This window comes from Pelobates fuscus, chromosome 2 (assembly GCF_036172605.1).
Source record: "Pelobates fuscus isolate aPelFus1 chromosome 2, aPelFus1.pri, whole genome shotgun sequence".
Taxonomy (NCBI): Eukaryota; Metazoa; Chordata; class Amphibia; order Anura; family Pelobatidae; genus Pelobates; species Pelobates fuscus.
Genome location: NC_086318.1, coordinates 232,701,418 through 232,717,561, shown reverse-complemented (window position 1 = coordinate 232,717,561; position 16,144 = coordinate 232,701,418). Strand labels below are relative to the sequence as shown.

At 41.0% G+C, this 16,144-nt stretch overlaps 1 protein-coding gene across 3 annotated transcripts in view; it reads left to right on the top strand.

The window, feature by feature from the left end:
- AHI1 (Abelson helper integration site 1) overlaps positions 1-16,144 on the top strand; it is a 355,403-nt gene that overhangs the window by 223,000 nt on the left and 116,259 nt on the right. For all 3 annotated transcript variants that reach the window (XM_063443258.1, XM_063443259.1, XM_063443260.1), the window contains exon 20: positions 15,963-16,021. In XM_063443258.1, coding sequence (XP_063299328.1) covers positions 15,963-16,021 — 59 coding nt within the window. The remainder of the gene's footprint in view (positions 1-15,962; positions 16,022-16,144) is intronic.

The window sequence follows — 16,144 nt, the reverse complement described above, 5'->3', positions numbered from 1 at the left end:
ACAAGTCAAACTCCTCACGTCTGTGGGGATATACTGCACAGATAACATCACGATAAATGCCAAATGCCAACACAAATTCAGGGATAGTCAGTTTCCTATTTAAGCGGGCATCCCTAGATTTGACCACCACAGAAATATCGTCATAAGTGTAAGTCTTATGTTCCACCATATCCTGGGAGGCAATCAGCAATGAAGCCAAGTTGATATCTTTACCTTCCAGGATATCTTTTTTGAGGTGCTCAGGTATCATATGGGCAGGGTTAACCTCTTAATCATCAGAGGTGATGGTTGGAGAAACTGATTGCAACTCGACCAGTGCTGGAGGGGTCGCTGCAGCCGGCCCAGCCATGGTAAGGGCTGTTGTGACCAATTCGAGTTTCTCCAGCCTGGAATTGACCTTGCTCATGGACGCCACGAGGCATGAGAGCATGCCATGTATATCTCCTGGGTTAGACTGGCTAGTCCCTTCCCCAGCGTCCATGTTATCGGTTGAGGTGTGCAGTAACTTGTAGAGTTCCGCTTTCCTTGCTGTTGCAGAAAATGGGATTTGCCGTCTCCTGAGTTTGTTGGTTATGTGAGGGATTGTCCATGACCTGAAAGATGCTGGACTAGCCACCTCTCCTCCCTGTGATGGGGTGTTTGTTCTAGCCGGAGTGCCCGGTAGGGAGAAATCCTCTACCCCTTCTTGAGACATACTAAATGACAACATATTTGGTTAGTGTATGGAAACCCAGGGGTGATACTGGCAGGCTTACGTACCTGGTAGTATGTTTAAAGTTTTTGAGATTCGACAGGTATGATAAACCTGGATAAACCTAAAAGGGTAGCAACAAAATGTGATAGAGTGAAAATGGATCCTGTGTAGTCTGTATAGGCTGGGATTAGTGCTTCTACCAGTATGTGTGGGAGGTGTAAAAGTCTATGAGTATGATAGGGACATGACTGGCCCATGCTTGGTGATAAGCGTTAAGCTGAGTCCGATACCTGGCAGCAGGGGCTTGGCCGTGTATTGTGTGTCTATAGAGGGTGACCAGATGATATGCATGTCACTAACTGATCTGGGAAATGCTAGGGTTTGGAGTATTCAATGGTGCAGGGAGGGATGGAATGATCATGTATAGAATATATATGTGCCGTGGCATTAAAAAAAATGGAATGTTGTGGATGAGGTTGGGGGGGAAAAAAATAAATAATATTTTTTATGTGAAATGACAATATGCAGAAACATAAATGTTGTTGTAACGTGACGTATGAATGGTTGAACCAAAACGTGTGATTCAACCCGAAAGTCTTGTGAAAGATATGACTGTTTTCTTGTATACTCGTGTTACGTCGTCTGAGTATGCCAAGAAATGGCCTGAGTTTGTAAGTGCCATGTAAAACGTGATGTACATGGTTGTAAGTAAAAGCATGATCACCATAAAACCTTACAAATAAGCCATAATCGTAGGCTAACCATTGCTTGTAATATACATGAAATATCTATAATTTAGTAATTTAAAATCACTATAATCTAAACCAATACATAAGAGAAAATTTTAACAAGATAGGAACTTAGTATCGTATGAATAAGTATAGAAAGTATAACTGATTTAACCCCTTAAGGACACATGACATGTGTGACATGTCATGATTCCCTTTTATTCCAGAAGTTTGGTCCTTAAGGGGTTAAACGAATTTATCACAGTACCTAGAAAAAGGTAAATGAACCGAATTTGGTTTAATATAAAACAGAAACAGAGTTTGCCGTATGACAGATATGAAACTAATGCGTGCATAACTGAGAAAACTGCCGAAAGCATAATTAGAATTAATAGAAAGAAAACAGTGTCATTCGTCAAAAGTTTGACCGACCTAGATGAAAGATATTTGTAACAACCGAACGGAAAGCAGCATGAATGAGAGCTTACGGTACAATGAAGCGAAAATGAAATGAAACGAAATGGTGTTTAGGAAACCTGCGTACCATACAGTAGAACATACCGAAAGGATTATGGCACGAACAAGTTTATACTGAAATGAGAAATAACGTATGATTTGCGACCTAGCCGTAAAGTGCGGACCCGTTTGAAAACCTAACGCCGTGGAACTAAACCGGGCGTCGGACTTACGATTTTGAAGTCCCTGGGACATTATCTTCGACGAAGACCGGAGTCACGAGGAGCTGGACGGGCGGAAAACCTTCAAGAGGATTCCTGGACACAGCTACAGGTGAAGAAAATCGTGGGTTTCTGAAAAACCAAGATGGCGCCGTACGAGAACCGGAAGTGGATCCTCATGCAGCGCTGACCTCGAACGGTATGGAGCCAGGTAAGGGGTGTCCCTTAAGTAAGGAAGAGGTGTGTCACACACCCCTCCCACAATTACAGGCCAAAAGGCCTTAATACATATAATATTTACACTTTTTGTTTTTCCTCAATTTGTTAGGTAAGAAAACTTGTTCATTTGCTTCTATTTTTCCTATATTATAAGTAACAAAAAAAAAAAAGTGGAAAAAAAAAAACAATTATGTGAGAGGCTCAATAAGGAACAATTTAGCACACAGAAAAAGCATTAAAATAGACACAGAAGAAGCAATTGTGACATTTTTCATACTTAATCTCTACACTATCTAGGTCAAAAAATTTACTATTTAAGACAATCATAGATTCTTAAAAGTATACTGTTTTCACCTTTAACTTTCTATATGGAATCACACACTTAATCAAATAGACATTTTTCTTTAAAACTGTAATGTGTTATTTTTAGTTAAATCTGATTTATGATCTCTCTCCACTTTGCAAAATAGTCTCTAACTGTACTCTTCTGATTTTAGGCTACAGGTATTTGAATGCATTTTCTGAAAGCAAATTTTGATGGAAACTTTTTTTGTTAGTTGTTTGACATTTGTTATGTGAACTCTTATCAGGTTGTGTTAATGGTATATGAGAAATGCATGCATGAATGGTTATATAAATAAAACAGTTGTCCCTCATTGTACACCCTTTTAGTACAGTGCACAATTGGTTTTTTTTTTTTTTACTTTTAGTACCATGCGTTTTACAAGTACGTCGTGCACTAAACAGACCATAGTATTTGCAAAGGATTCCCTTAATGAAATACAAATTAGTTTTGATTTGACAGAAAACTGTCAATATTTGGAATTCATCAAGATTTTGGCAGTATCCATTCATGCCCCTTAAACCCTCCATCTATAAATATTAGAAAATCTCCTGATGTTTATTTCATTCACAATATACACATATATACACACATACAATTAATGGCAACTTTATTGATTATAATTATCATGTGGATATAACCCCTTTGTGTCTCAAGAAAAGTCTAAATTCTTAATAACTTGGATTTAACAAGGTGCTGAATATGCTCCCTGTGGATTTTGGTCAATGCTGACTCAAAAAAAAAAAACAGCTGTTTGTTTTTTTGTTTTTGAATACGTGTTAATTCTGTCCCAATCCATTTCATACTAAAGCTGCTATAATCGATTTAGGTCTAGTGACTGCAGGCAAATAGAGTTAATAAGGCCATGAATAAATGCATGTGCTATGCAATGAATGAAACGGGTGCTGTGGCATTACAATTATGTAAATTATTATACCACCATGGGCAGCGCCTTTTCCATTGGCACAAGGCAAGAATAATGCATGCGTTTATATTCATTACAGAACATTCCAATGTTTATTCACTATACACCAATGTTTGTCCAAATGGACGAAGTGCAGGAAAAAATAACCAGATTCCAGCCAGATTCTCATATTTATTAAAACCAAACGGGTTATTCTGACTAAATCTGCACTATCGGCTGGATGCATTCAATGTCAGCTTTAAAATTGGTGTTTTTCACACCCAAATTCTGTATAAAGTATAGCATCTGAACATTTACATATCACAGATTTTAGCGAAAAACCAGATGTTCATTCGGTCATTATAATGTACTTCCCTTTAAACCTCTTCCAGGCATTTCTTATAATTTAGAATATAATGTGTGAGATGAAAAGTAACTCTTCTCTTCAGATATAATTTAAAGAAAAAAAGTAAGAAAGTGTGATGTATCTGTCTTTGTCTTAGTGTTATGGCCCCAACAATAAACATCTGTTGTAAGAAGCTTCCATATAACAAAGGATGACATTTATTACACCTTCATGTTTATTGATGTTTATTGTAGTGCATACACATAGATTTTTTTTTTTTTACTCACTATTAAATATGTATTATTTTTTTTGGGGGGGGGGAGGGGTGCAATGGTAGTTACCGTAATAGAATTGTAAAATTTGAAATTAAATGATGAGAGTGGATTGAAAGCCAATATGAATATAAACCTTCACTTGCCCCAGGACATATTGTCAACTTGTTTCCTGGAATCATATTTCTATTAAGTTCTGCGTTGAGGTTTTAGCTATTCCGCAACGGTTTTTATTATTTGTAAACAAGCTTACATCAGAGAAAAATAACAGTAATGCTCTGTAAAAGTGTATAAGTTATACTTGTTTTCATCTGGTTATTAATTATCTGTATCTATAGCCTTAAGAAAATGTTGGATTACTACAAAATAAAATGATTTAATAAAACATTAAACATGGAAAATTATCAGTAAACCATGGTTACCATGGTCTATCACCAAACCATGGTAACAACATTTGAAGACCCTGTTGCTCAATGACCGGTTTATGTTCTGGTATCATTCTTCTGAGAACACTAGCAATGTACTCTGCCTATGCAGAGGTTTTTTTTTGTCCATGCAAGAGTATTTCCACAACACTTTACATTGGCAGGAAATTGCTGGATATGATCAATGAACTTTGTTGGAATGTCCCTACACCAGGCACTGTGACAACCCACCAAGCTCTTGCTTCCAAATCTGGAACTCAAGTGCACCAGAGCAGTGGTCAATTAGAAGCACAGGAGAAGAAAGGGTTTCACTGGGTCCTTGATGGCACTGGTGCTTTATTAACGGGGTAGCTAGGCTTCAAATCCAAAGTGGCAAGTCAGAGAAGCAGGATCAAAGACAGGCTGAATATGTGGGCTGGCAGCAAAAAGCAAAGTCAGGAAGAAAGCCAAATACCAGTAACCATGAAGATGCACTAATACACACAAGCATACACAAGGATAGCACTGGAAGACTGAGACAAGGCTACAGAGCAACTGAGCAATCACTGGAAGCAGTAAGTGGAAAGGGCTGAAATGTGACATGACCGGCCCCTCTACTCTGTAGGCATAGTTATCCTATAAACTTACCCATGGGACCCAGCCATTTTTGGACACATCATCTTCCTTACTCCATTCATCATACTCATGGCCACGCTGCCTCAGTTTTCAGGCTTATTAATGGTTTGCACCTTGTGTTGAACTCTGTATTTGCACTTTATTGTAGACTTGGATAATGATATGGCTTCTTCGTGGAGAGTGTTCTTCACGTGTCTGGATATTGTGAAGGTGTTTTTCTTTTGCATGGAAAGAATCCTATAATAGATTTTTTGTGTTGCAGAGCTCACCAACAGTGCATTTAAAAAAATAAAATAATTTCTCAGCATGTGCCAAACTGTTGATTTGGCCACTCCTAATGTTCCTGCTATCTCTCTGATGCATTTTTGCAGCCTAAGGATGGCCTGTTTCACTTGTATTGAGAGCTCCTTTGATTGCATGTTGTAGGTTCACAGCAACAGCTTCCAAATGCCATTGCCACACCTGAAATCAATGCCATAATTTTTACCTGCTTAATTGATGAAGAAATAACGAAGGAATATCCCACACCTATCTATGAAATTGCTTTTTAGTCAATTACTTTTGCACCCTTGAAAAAGAGGTACATATTAAAGAGCGATAATTCCTAATCCAGTTTGGATGTGAATACCCTCAAATTAAAGCTGATAGACCTCACTTTACAGCCATATTCATTATTTACATTTACCTTAATTTATTAAGATAAACAGCTGAAATAACAAAACCTGTGTCAGTGACAAATATTTTCATACCTCACAGTAGATCATATATATATATATATACACAGTATCTCACAAAAGTGAGTACACCCCTCACAATTTTCGTAAATATGTTATATCTTTTCATGTGACAATGAAGAAATGACAATGCTACTGTGAAACTTTTAGAAAAACTTAAACTTAATTTGGAACTCAACAGCAGGTGAAAAAAAATACATCTGATACTGTCATTTTAAGAAAGTTTGATTTATTGAAATAAAGTATTTTAACTTTAGGAATCTTCTGTAGCATGATTTGAAAATAATAATGCATAAGCAAAGTTAAATCCTGCTTGGCATTGCTTTAAAAGAGAGAGCATTGGGGGCGGAGCCAGCACCGGAGCTGCATGGACGCAAATTCAGACAGCTCCGGCTGAAATAATACAATCTCGCCCGAATCTCAGCCTATACACCCCATCCGTACACCTACCAAACAGCAGCAGGCACAGGAGGTACCTTGGCACCGATTGATGCCCTTTTTTCGCCCCAAAAACGCACCCAGGCGGAGACGCAAGCACGGGGCCTACACCAGGCGAGCGACCCCGGACTGGGGGACCCTCCTAGGCGGCACATACGACCGCTGGGACACAGTGTACCTGCCTGATTCACCGCCGGAACCCGAACCGGAGGCCCAGATGCCAGCCATGGGCCGGCGATCGCAGAAACAACACCCCCCGGCCGCTCACCAAGACATAGGAGCCCTGCTACAGAAACAAGTGCTGCCAAAGATGGCGCCCACGGAGAGCACCCATGTCGACACACTGGCCGACACTCCCGAGCAACGGGACCCACAGGAGAGGAGCAAAATACTCCCCACACTTCCAAAGCCCCCTGAAGCTGCAGAGGACACCAGTCCCACAACCAAACATGACCTGAAAATTCTACTCCAGGATTTCCACAAGGTATTAGCAGCTGAACTTGCCATCCTGAGAGCTGACATGCAAAACACAACGGATAGAGTGAGGGCTACTGAAGAGGACATAGTAGACATCCAAGCTGACCTCTCCCAGGTACATTCAGAGGTGCAACAGCTCACCAAGTCCCACCAAGCATTAGCCATGCAGCTTACCTCACTAGAGGACAAATACAGACGTAACAACGTCAAAATCCGTGGCATACCAGCCACTATATCACCCGACGAATTGCCTCATTATGTGAGACGGTTGTTGGCAAACATCCTACCCCAAGCCGTTGCAAAGAAATTGTCAATAGACGGAATGTATAGAATCTCAGCCCCGTCCAGGGCCTCACAAAACACAGACCGAGACGTCATACTGCACTGCACTACATCCCAGGACAGGGGACGCATCATGGCAGCACTAAGGGGCAAAACGCCAATGCCATTCGAAGAAGCACAACTGACCTTTTACCAAGATCTGACACGATCAACCCTGCAATGGCGCAAAACAATGGCGCCACTCACCACGCAACTAAGAGCAGCTGGCGTAAAGTACCGCTGGGGAACACCAGGAACCCTCATGGTGCCCCACCAAGGACAAACCCACACCCTCACCTCTCTCTCCGAGGCACCATCACTGCTCACAGCCCTGGGACTACCGCCACCAGTATCCGCTCCAAAGAGGCCCACCTCCACAAAGTTCGGGGATCCTGCCACGTCCAGACCATTCACTCCAAGAGCGGCAACCGAAAGTCCACCCGCGACCTGACGGTCGGAAGGGCCACACTAACATTGACTGAAAGACACCCGAAACCTACCATGGCAGCTAATGCCCCAGTTATCAGAACCTATGATGTTAATGTTTGTTTATTTGTTACTCCGCTAGCACCTTATAACTCAGACCAGGAGCCCACCACATAGGCTCCTTTACCTCTAACAGCAACACCAACAGGCGAGACATCCCCCCCCCCGCTATCCCCCTTAGGTTAGGGGTATTAAAAACAAACCAAGTGCGTACACAAGTGAAAACACACGGATCTATCAGGGTATTCATCCCTAGACTAACAGGGCCTACTAGGCCCCTAAACACTTGGCCCCTACTCCCCTCAGTGACAAACCTACAGTAAACCGACTCCCTAGACGATAACCACCTAGTGTAACTGGCATGTACCAACCACATCCACTAGAGAGGGTTGCCCTTCAAACACAATACCTTCCTACCAACACTGAGCCTTACCTCTCGAACATACACCTACCCTCTTGTAACACTCCACAACGCACCACTCTTAGTAAACACCTTGCAGGTCTAGACGAAACTTCTTTCTAATGTACGTTGTTTAACCTTGTTTAATATAAAATGCCATTCTCTCATGTCAAAAAGGACAAGCGAAAGTACACCACTACTACTTGCATTAATGACAAAAATGAAGCCAATGTTGTATTTCTCTGGCACAAAAATAAAGAATTTAAAAAAAAAGAGAGAGAGCATTCAGTAGAAATAAATAAACACGAACTTAGATTGATTCCTTGTGATGATGAGAATGGAAGCCCTTTCCAGTATGTTAATGAGGATTGAGGATCCCTGCAGTATACTGAGGAGTTGGGAATTCATAGTTAAGTCTGTTCAGAGTCTGGGAGTGGAGAAGTCAGTGTAGTCAGGATCAGGTAGAAGAGGTTCGGTACACAGGTGTTAAATAGAAGGAGCTCCGTCGGCAATTGGCAACAAAGTAGCAAAGTTTCAAAGTAGCAAGTTGATTGAGCAATGCAAATGCGGCCGCGGTATCCTTTTGACAGGGAAACGTCAGACGCATGGGCGGAGTCGGAACTGCGAAACCCGGAAGTTATACAGGTAATGACGATCAGGAGGAAGATATAGGGGAATCCTGACCGCTACAATGTAAAGTAGTAAGTGTACAGCCTGTATTACAGTGTAAATTTGCTGTCCCCTCAAAATAACACACAACCATTAATGTCTAAACCGTTGGCAACAAAAGTGAGTACACCCCTGAGTGGAAATGTCCAAATTGGGCCCAATTAGCCATTTTCCCTCCCCGGTGTTCTGTGACTCGTTAGTGTTACAAGGTCTCAGGTCTGAATGGGGAGCATGTGTTTTAATTTGGCATTATCGCTCTCACACGCTCATACTGGTCACAGGAAGTTCAGCATGGCACCTCATGGCAAAGAACTCTGAGGACCTGGGAAAAAAAAAGAATTGTTGCTCTACATAAAGATGGCCCAGGCTATAAGAAGATTGCCAAGACCCTGAAACTGAGCTGCAGCACGGTGGGCAAGACCATACTGTGGTTTCACAGGACAGGTTCAACTCCGAATAGGCCTCGCCATGGTCAACCAAAGAAGTTGAGTGCACGTGCTCCGTGTCATATCCAGAAGGTGGGGAGCGCAAGGTCTAACATCCACCAGCTTCGTGATGTCGTCACGGAGGAGTGGAAGAGGACTCCCGTGGCAACCTGTGAAGCTTTGGTGAACTCCATGAGGGTTAAGGCAGTGCTGGAAAATAATGGTGGCCAAACAAAATATTGACACTTTGGGCCCAATTTGGACATTTCCACTTAGGGGTGTACTCACTTTTGTTGCCAACGGTTTAGACATTAATGGCTGTGTGTTATTTTGATGGGGCAGAAAATTTACTCTGTTATACAGGCTGTACACTTACTACTTTACATTGTAGCAGAGTGTCATTTCTTCAGTGTTGTCACATGAAATATTTACAAAAATGTGGGGGATAATCTCACTTTTGTGAGATACTATATAAGCCAGATAGATATGCCTCATTAGCAGGGCCGGACTTCGGAAAAAATTCGGGCCAGGCATTTTTTAATCATAGCAGCCCACAGAGAAGGGGGCTGGACCATATAGGGTGTGTTTTGTCATCAATAATGACAAGCACACCCCGTCTCAAAGTGAGCATGTTGGTTCAATGCTCTTCCAGGGCAGACCATGCGCAGAGCTCTGCTGAAGAGCTTTAGCATGAGAAAAAGGCCCTGTATATGTTCTGCACAGACAAAATGACAAACATGCCAGGAAAGAGTGTTTGGAGCTTGCTTGTGGGATTGTGTGTGTGTAGAGTGAGCTGACTGTGGTGTGGTATTGTGTTAATAGGTTGGTTTCAGATGTGTTGTGTTTGTGGTGTAATGTAATGTATGCGTGTCTAGGTGCAGTAAAGAGTATGTGTGTATAGGGGCATAGTGTGTATAGGGGATGTAGCGAGTGTGTGCCTGTGTGTATAGGTGATGTAGGGGTTGTAGAGAATTTGTTTTTAGGGAATGTAGTATGTTTGCTTACAAGGAATCTAGTGTATGCATAGGGGATCCAGAGTGTGTGTGCCACAAATGTAGTGTGTGTGTGTAGGTGGTGCAGTGGTTGTGTAGGGGATCTAGTGTGGGTTTGAAGCACCCAGATTGTGTATAGGAGATCTATTGTGTGTGTGTATGTGTGTAGAGGATCTAGTGTGTGTGTGTGTGTAGATGATCCAGAGTTGGGTAAGGGATTTAGAGTATGTCTGTAATGTAATTTGTTTAGGGGTGCAGTATGTGTGTGAGGGCTTCTGTAGTATATATACATATATGTTTGGGTGCGGTGTGCAGTGTGAGTGAGGGGGGTGGGTGTGTGTGACTACGTGGATGCTGTGTGTGTGAGGGAGAGTGCTTTGTGAGAGAGGATGCTGTGTGTGTATATGTTTAGAAGGATTGTGTGTTGGGGAGCCAGGTTAATGTCATTATATATGGGTTTTTTTGTTTCATTTTTAACGCAAGCATTATATCCCCCTCCCTTCTTACCTTATGCCTTGAGTGGGGAACATGCAGCCTTCTCTGGTGGTCTTTGTCACGGTATGGAAACCGGGACCCCTGTGTGCCTGATGATGATCGGAGTCAACCTCGTGGAAATTAAACAATCAGGGTTTGGTGCAGGGTAACCACACGCCCCCTGGTGTTGAGCACCAGTGTTTGTGCTGCCACATACCAGGGCCCTAATGCAGCTTCTGTGGATCCCAGGAACTAGGAGAAAATATGCAGACCTCCCAGGATCTGGATAGGGAGGCTCTGCAGCAGGTATGTATCCAGTACTAGAAAGAAGGCAAGACTAGAACAGGCACCAAACAAGATAAGACAAGACTAGATTAGACGAGCCCAGAACCAGGGAAGGATAGAAAGCAGAGTCCAGAACATGTACACAAGACATGAGGGAAACATTAACAGAACATGGGCAGGACAGGACTGTACATGGACTGGGAATACTAAATAAAACTAGATTTGATATGTAAGGCAAAACAAGGAGACATAACTAAGTACTATATATGTAAAACATTGGAGATTTAGACATACATAAATGGCCAGGATGTATGCAGCCCACCACTCCGCCAAAGTACTCCAATTACGGTAGGTCCTAGACTGCCTAGATATACATGACTAAACAAATTATAATAAAAACACACACAGCACTTACCTGCAAGAAAGGGGCAGAGGACTCGGAGCAACTGCCTGCAGGAACCAACTGAAACAAAAAGGATTAGTGGAAAAGGAAAGGGTGTGGCAACATAAAACAGACATTTAAAGGAATCCAAGAGACTGGGAATTCCAGGAACGAAATGCAGGAATAAACCCAGAAAACCCAGCATCAAGAAAACCAGACATGGAATAGAGAACCAGAAAAACCAAGAAAAACTAAACAAGAATAAAAAAAAAGGAAGTACTGGATACCAGAAGCCATAGCCAGAAATGATCCACACTAGGAACAGGACGTGACAGTCCTAGTGATGATTGAACACGCGAGAGGAACCCAGCGGAGTTGCAAGATGGAGCTCCTCCGGGTCCTCTCCTGTCTACCTCCCCAGCTGACGCCCGTGTTTTACTGTTTGTGAGCCGGTGAGTGATCTCCCCACTGGCCCGTCATGGATAGCGCAGGTCCTGAATGGGCCATCAAGGGAGATCCTGTGACCTACCCTGCTGGCCTCGGCCCATGGCCATCGTGGCCCACCGGGCAAATGCCCGATGGCCAGTCTGGGCCTGCTCATTAGGCTGTGGTGCTTGGAGTGTTCCTTTAAGTCTTTGCTGGTGAAATGTTTTCCAAACAGGTCCATTGTTACTTTTTTGTAGTTATTGACTAAAATATACTTTTGTACTGACAAATTAGTTTTCTCTAATCATTTTCATCTTACATCCAATACATCATTATACTGAATCAGGAATGCACATTGTTCCCTCATATCTGTTTCATACTGTCTAGTGTTGGGACGCAAGTTGTATTTGAATACCTCTAGGTTTGCATTTTAAAAATCCAATTCTTGCTGCTGCTTTTCCTTGAAGACCTTCTGTACCTTCCACAATTGGCAGAAAACACCATAGAGAAGAATCAGAATGATGCCTTGTTGAAGCAGGTAGCGCCTCTCAAATCTGAATAGCATGAAATCAACAGTGGGCAGAGTCGTGAGTAGCTATGTCAGGGATGACCTTAAGGTCACTGATGTTGAAGAGGGTAAACCTCTGTGTAATAGAAGGCATGACAGCTTGGCATGAATGAATGCCAGGCAAACAGACCATCATTCTAGATAGCCACTTTGAGCTGCACAAGCTTCTGAAATGCTTTTAATGAAGTTGAATGGCCTAAATAGAATGTATGCATTTTTCTGGGGACTTGGTCTCTGGAATCCCATTTGACAGCAGGACAGAAATTAAAAACTGTATTCACCAAAGCAGAACAATTGGGAAGTAATCTATGGTGCTTCTTTTTGGCTTATGTTCTGCAAAATGAGTTTTGAGCTATTTCTAAAGATACATGCCTGATGTTATACAGGGTAAGATAAATGGAAAGTTAATTTATTAACGTGTCCTGAAATGTATTCTGTGACTTTTATGTAATTCTATTCTTGAAATACTTTACTAGGAAATTGTATATTGGCTTCTGTTCAAATTAAAATTAAAAAATAAACGCTGGAAACAATTTGATGTAGCATGATACAACCATATGGATAGATAACCTTTAAGCATTTTATTTAATGATTAAGTAAATATTTGCCGTCATAAAAAGGCAAGCATTGGCATGTACAATTTCATACGTTCCATAAACTGATTGAGCATGCTAAACTAAAATAATTTCTCTTATGAAATCAAAGATATAATTTTTGGCATTAAATCTTTCAATTAAGAAATATGTCATAACCAAAAGTAAGGATTACTGGAATTTGTGAGAAATGCTAAAATATGTATACAGGTGCAAATTACTACATGCTGTGTCCTATAAACAAGGCAACATCAAATGACAAATTGTAGTGTAGATTAACTATATGATATACATTTTGCATTATATTTTGTCAAAGCAAACATCCAACCTCTTAAAAAAAAAAAATATATATATATATATATATATAATGTTAGAGCAGTGGGGCATTTTGAAAATGGTTCCCTTTTTGTTTGACAACTTTTTTCTTTCATGATAATCTAGGTCATTGGTTCTTAAAGGAACCTATAGTTCCTGGTCCTATAGTCTTAAAAATCACTATCTAGCCCCCCCCCCGTGCCACCCTAAATATAGAAAAATCATACATTTTCTAGTCTGCTGCTGCTGGCTGTTCCCCTGATCTGCCTATTTGGCTGACATCATCAGAAGTAGTGATCTGAGTCAATCACAAAGATTTTGCATAGGAAATCTTTGGATTGGCTGAGCTTGTCAAGGAGGCAGATCCAGTACAAGCCAAACACAGTCCTGGCCAATAGCATCTCCTCATAGAGATGCATGGAATCAGTGCATCTCCATGAGGAATATTCAGTGTCTCCATGCAGAGGGTGGAGACTATGCAGCACTGGCCCAGGAAGCACCTCTAGTAGCCATCTGAGGAGTAGCCTGTGGAGGTATCCCTGGGCTGTAATTTAGACAATGCCTTTTCTCTGAAAAGACCGTGTTTACTGCAAAAAGCCTGAAGGGACTGATTATACTCACCAGAACAAATACAGTAAGCTGTAGTTTTTCTGGGGACTGTAGTGTCCCTTTCAGCCTTGGGCTGGGGCCCACAATTTAACTCCCTGTAATTTTCATAGGTCACAACTGGTAGGTACTGGTAAATAATCCTAGGCACCTGCCCAATAATCAATACATTGGTTACTATAAAAAGTTTGATTTTCCCCAATGTAATGCATATCCCTCTGAAACTGAATGTTTGTTTCAGCCAGTATATTTTAATGTTAATTTATATTAATCTTTCAGAATCGGTCAGTGAGCTAATTTTCCAAATGAAAAAATTGTTGCAAAGCTAATGGCATGTATGTAATTTGGGTCTCTGCCAAATAAGAACCAGTAGTCTAAGTAACAGAAAAATATAGTAGCACAACAAAAATGCAAATGCAATGATTCTGTGATTTTTAGTTGTTTCTCAAGTACCCGAACACTTCTATATTTAGAGAAATTAATCATTTATAGTATGAACGCATGGCTTAATAGTACTCTGCAAAATTTGCCATGAGTCAGCTGGTTCAGACACCAACATAAATGTAGGTGTAACAGGAGGCTGAAGTTTTTGATGTGGTATGTAAAGTAGTATCTAATCATAACCACTATACCACTATTGCCACCATGCTCAGGTTTTCTTTTAACCCCTTAAGGACACATGACATGTGTGACATGTCATGATTCCCTTTTATTCCAGAAGTTTGGTCCTTAAGGGGTTAAACTGTTTTGGAACAGTTTGTCAAAACTGTCATAAGCTGTGACTTATGGCTCTCAGGTTGCCTTTTCTCTAACATTTACTTTTTTTCTAAATTTATTTTTAAGTTAATATCATATGTGACAAGGGAATTGATGCCCACTTGGTCAGTAGACCAGGCTGTTGGGGGAAAAAAGGGCATATACTACCCAAGGACTGAGCCGTCATAATTTACCAGAAGTAAGGCACTGGTTGTAAGAACATATGGTTTAAGAGAGACATGGGTAGTACAAGCTGCATAATAAAAACACACTAGAATGGTGTCTTATAGCTATGTGCCTAAAAGCGATTAGTTTAAAATGAGTAGTAGCTATATCTGAATGAGGCTGACTGATTAGACTGACCACATATAAGGTTAACCACATCATGTTTAAGCTGAGACTGGATCATAGTCCCCGACACATGCTGCAGACGTTTACATTAAATAAAAAAAAAAATTATTTAAAACTAAACTGAAAATCTATAATCTGCTGGTATGTAGGCACTAGGAGGACAAGGAAATGCAAACTGCTGTGCCAGTCTATGCCTCGGCTTGAAATGTCCACTGCATCTGACCATAATAACAACCACTCTATTTGTGTGATGAAGAGGCCATAAGCCCATGAGAGTTTCACGTGCGGGTAATCCCTCCATTTATTTGGACAAAGTCCTGCCTGAGGCGCACCTTGAGCTTACCTTTGTTCCTCTTTATATACGAATAGAACCACATGGGCTGGAACAAGGCACTAGGGCAACATCGAACACATAAGCTTGGGGAAAAGAGATGTTAAGGGACATCTTCTCTCCCCTACTTTGTGTGGCAGGTGAAGGAATAGGGGAAAACTGTGCCCACCATAATGTTAGCTTTCACTGGAACATATAAGGTTATCTGCTGGATTATTAGGGGTTTACTGTAATTTTTCCAGCATCTTTGAGCTAAATTTCAGAGCATTTTGCTTTTTGCTAGTTTGGAGTAAGGCATAGGATTAGGAATTATTTGGACTGCTACATTGATTTCTCTGGAGAGGGTTTTAGCTATTTCTTTTGTTGTTTATCTTAATGGCAGATGTGAAAATATATGATGTAAAAACAGCAAATTAAAAACTCACTGGGGAACTAAAAGACAATCCTATATAAGATGATGTATGCAATTGAATTGGTATGAGCAGAAAAGGCAATTTAACACCGAATCTGTGAATTTGGTTGAAAAATAGCCTTAACCCTCCAGCTATTTGTGTGAAAGTCATGTGCATGCAGCTGTTAAGAGTTATGTCCCAAGTGTTTCCAATGATGACCATGTCAAACGTGCAATTCTTTTCAAAATAGTAAAAAAAAAAAAATACCAAGTAAGAGTAACAGAAAAACAAATACTTATGAAGCCCGTCTTTTCACAGGTGGTTTTAGCCCAGTCGGACAGTCACTTAGCCGAGCCCCATCAATCAGACTGCAGATGGTAAGTTGATTTGTTTACATTGTATGAAGGTTCACATTTACCTCAGTTGCTCATTTTCCCACTGAATTCTAGATGTATCACTCCCAAACAGAATTAATGAATTTATAGCCAATGAAGTTACTG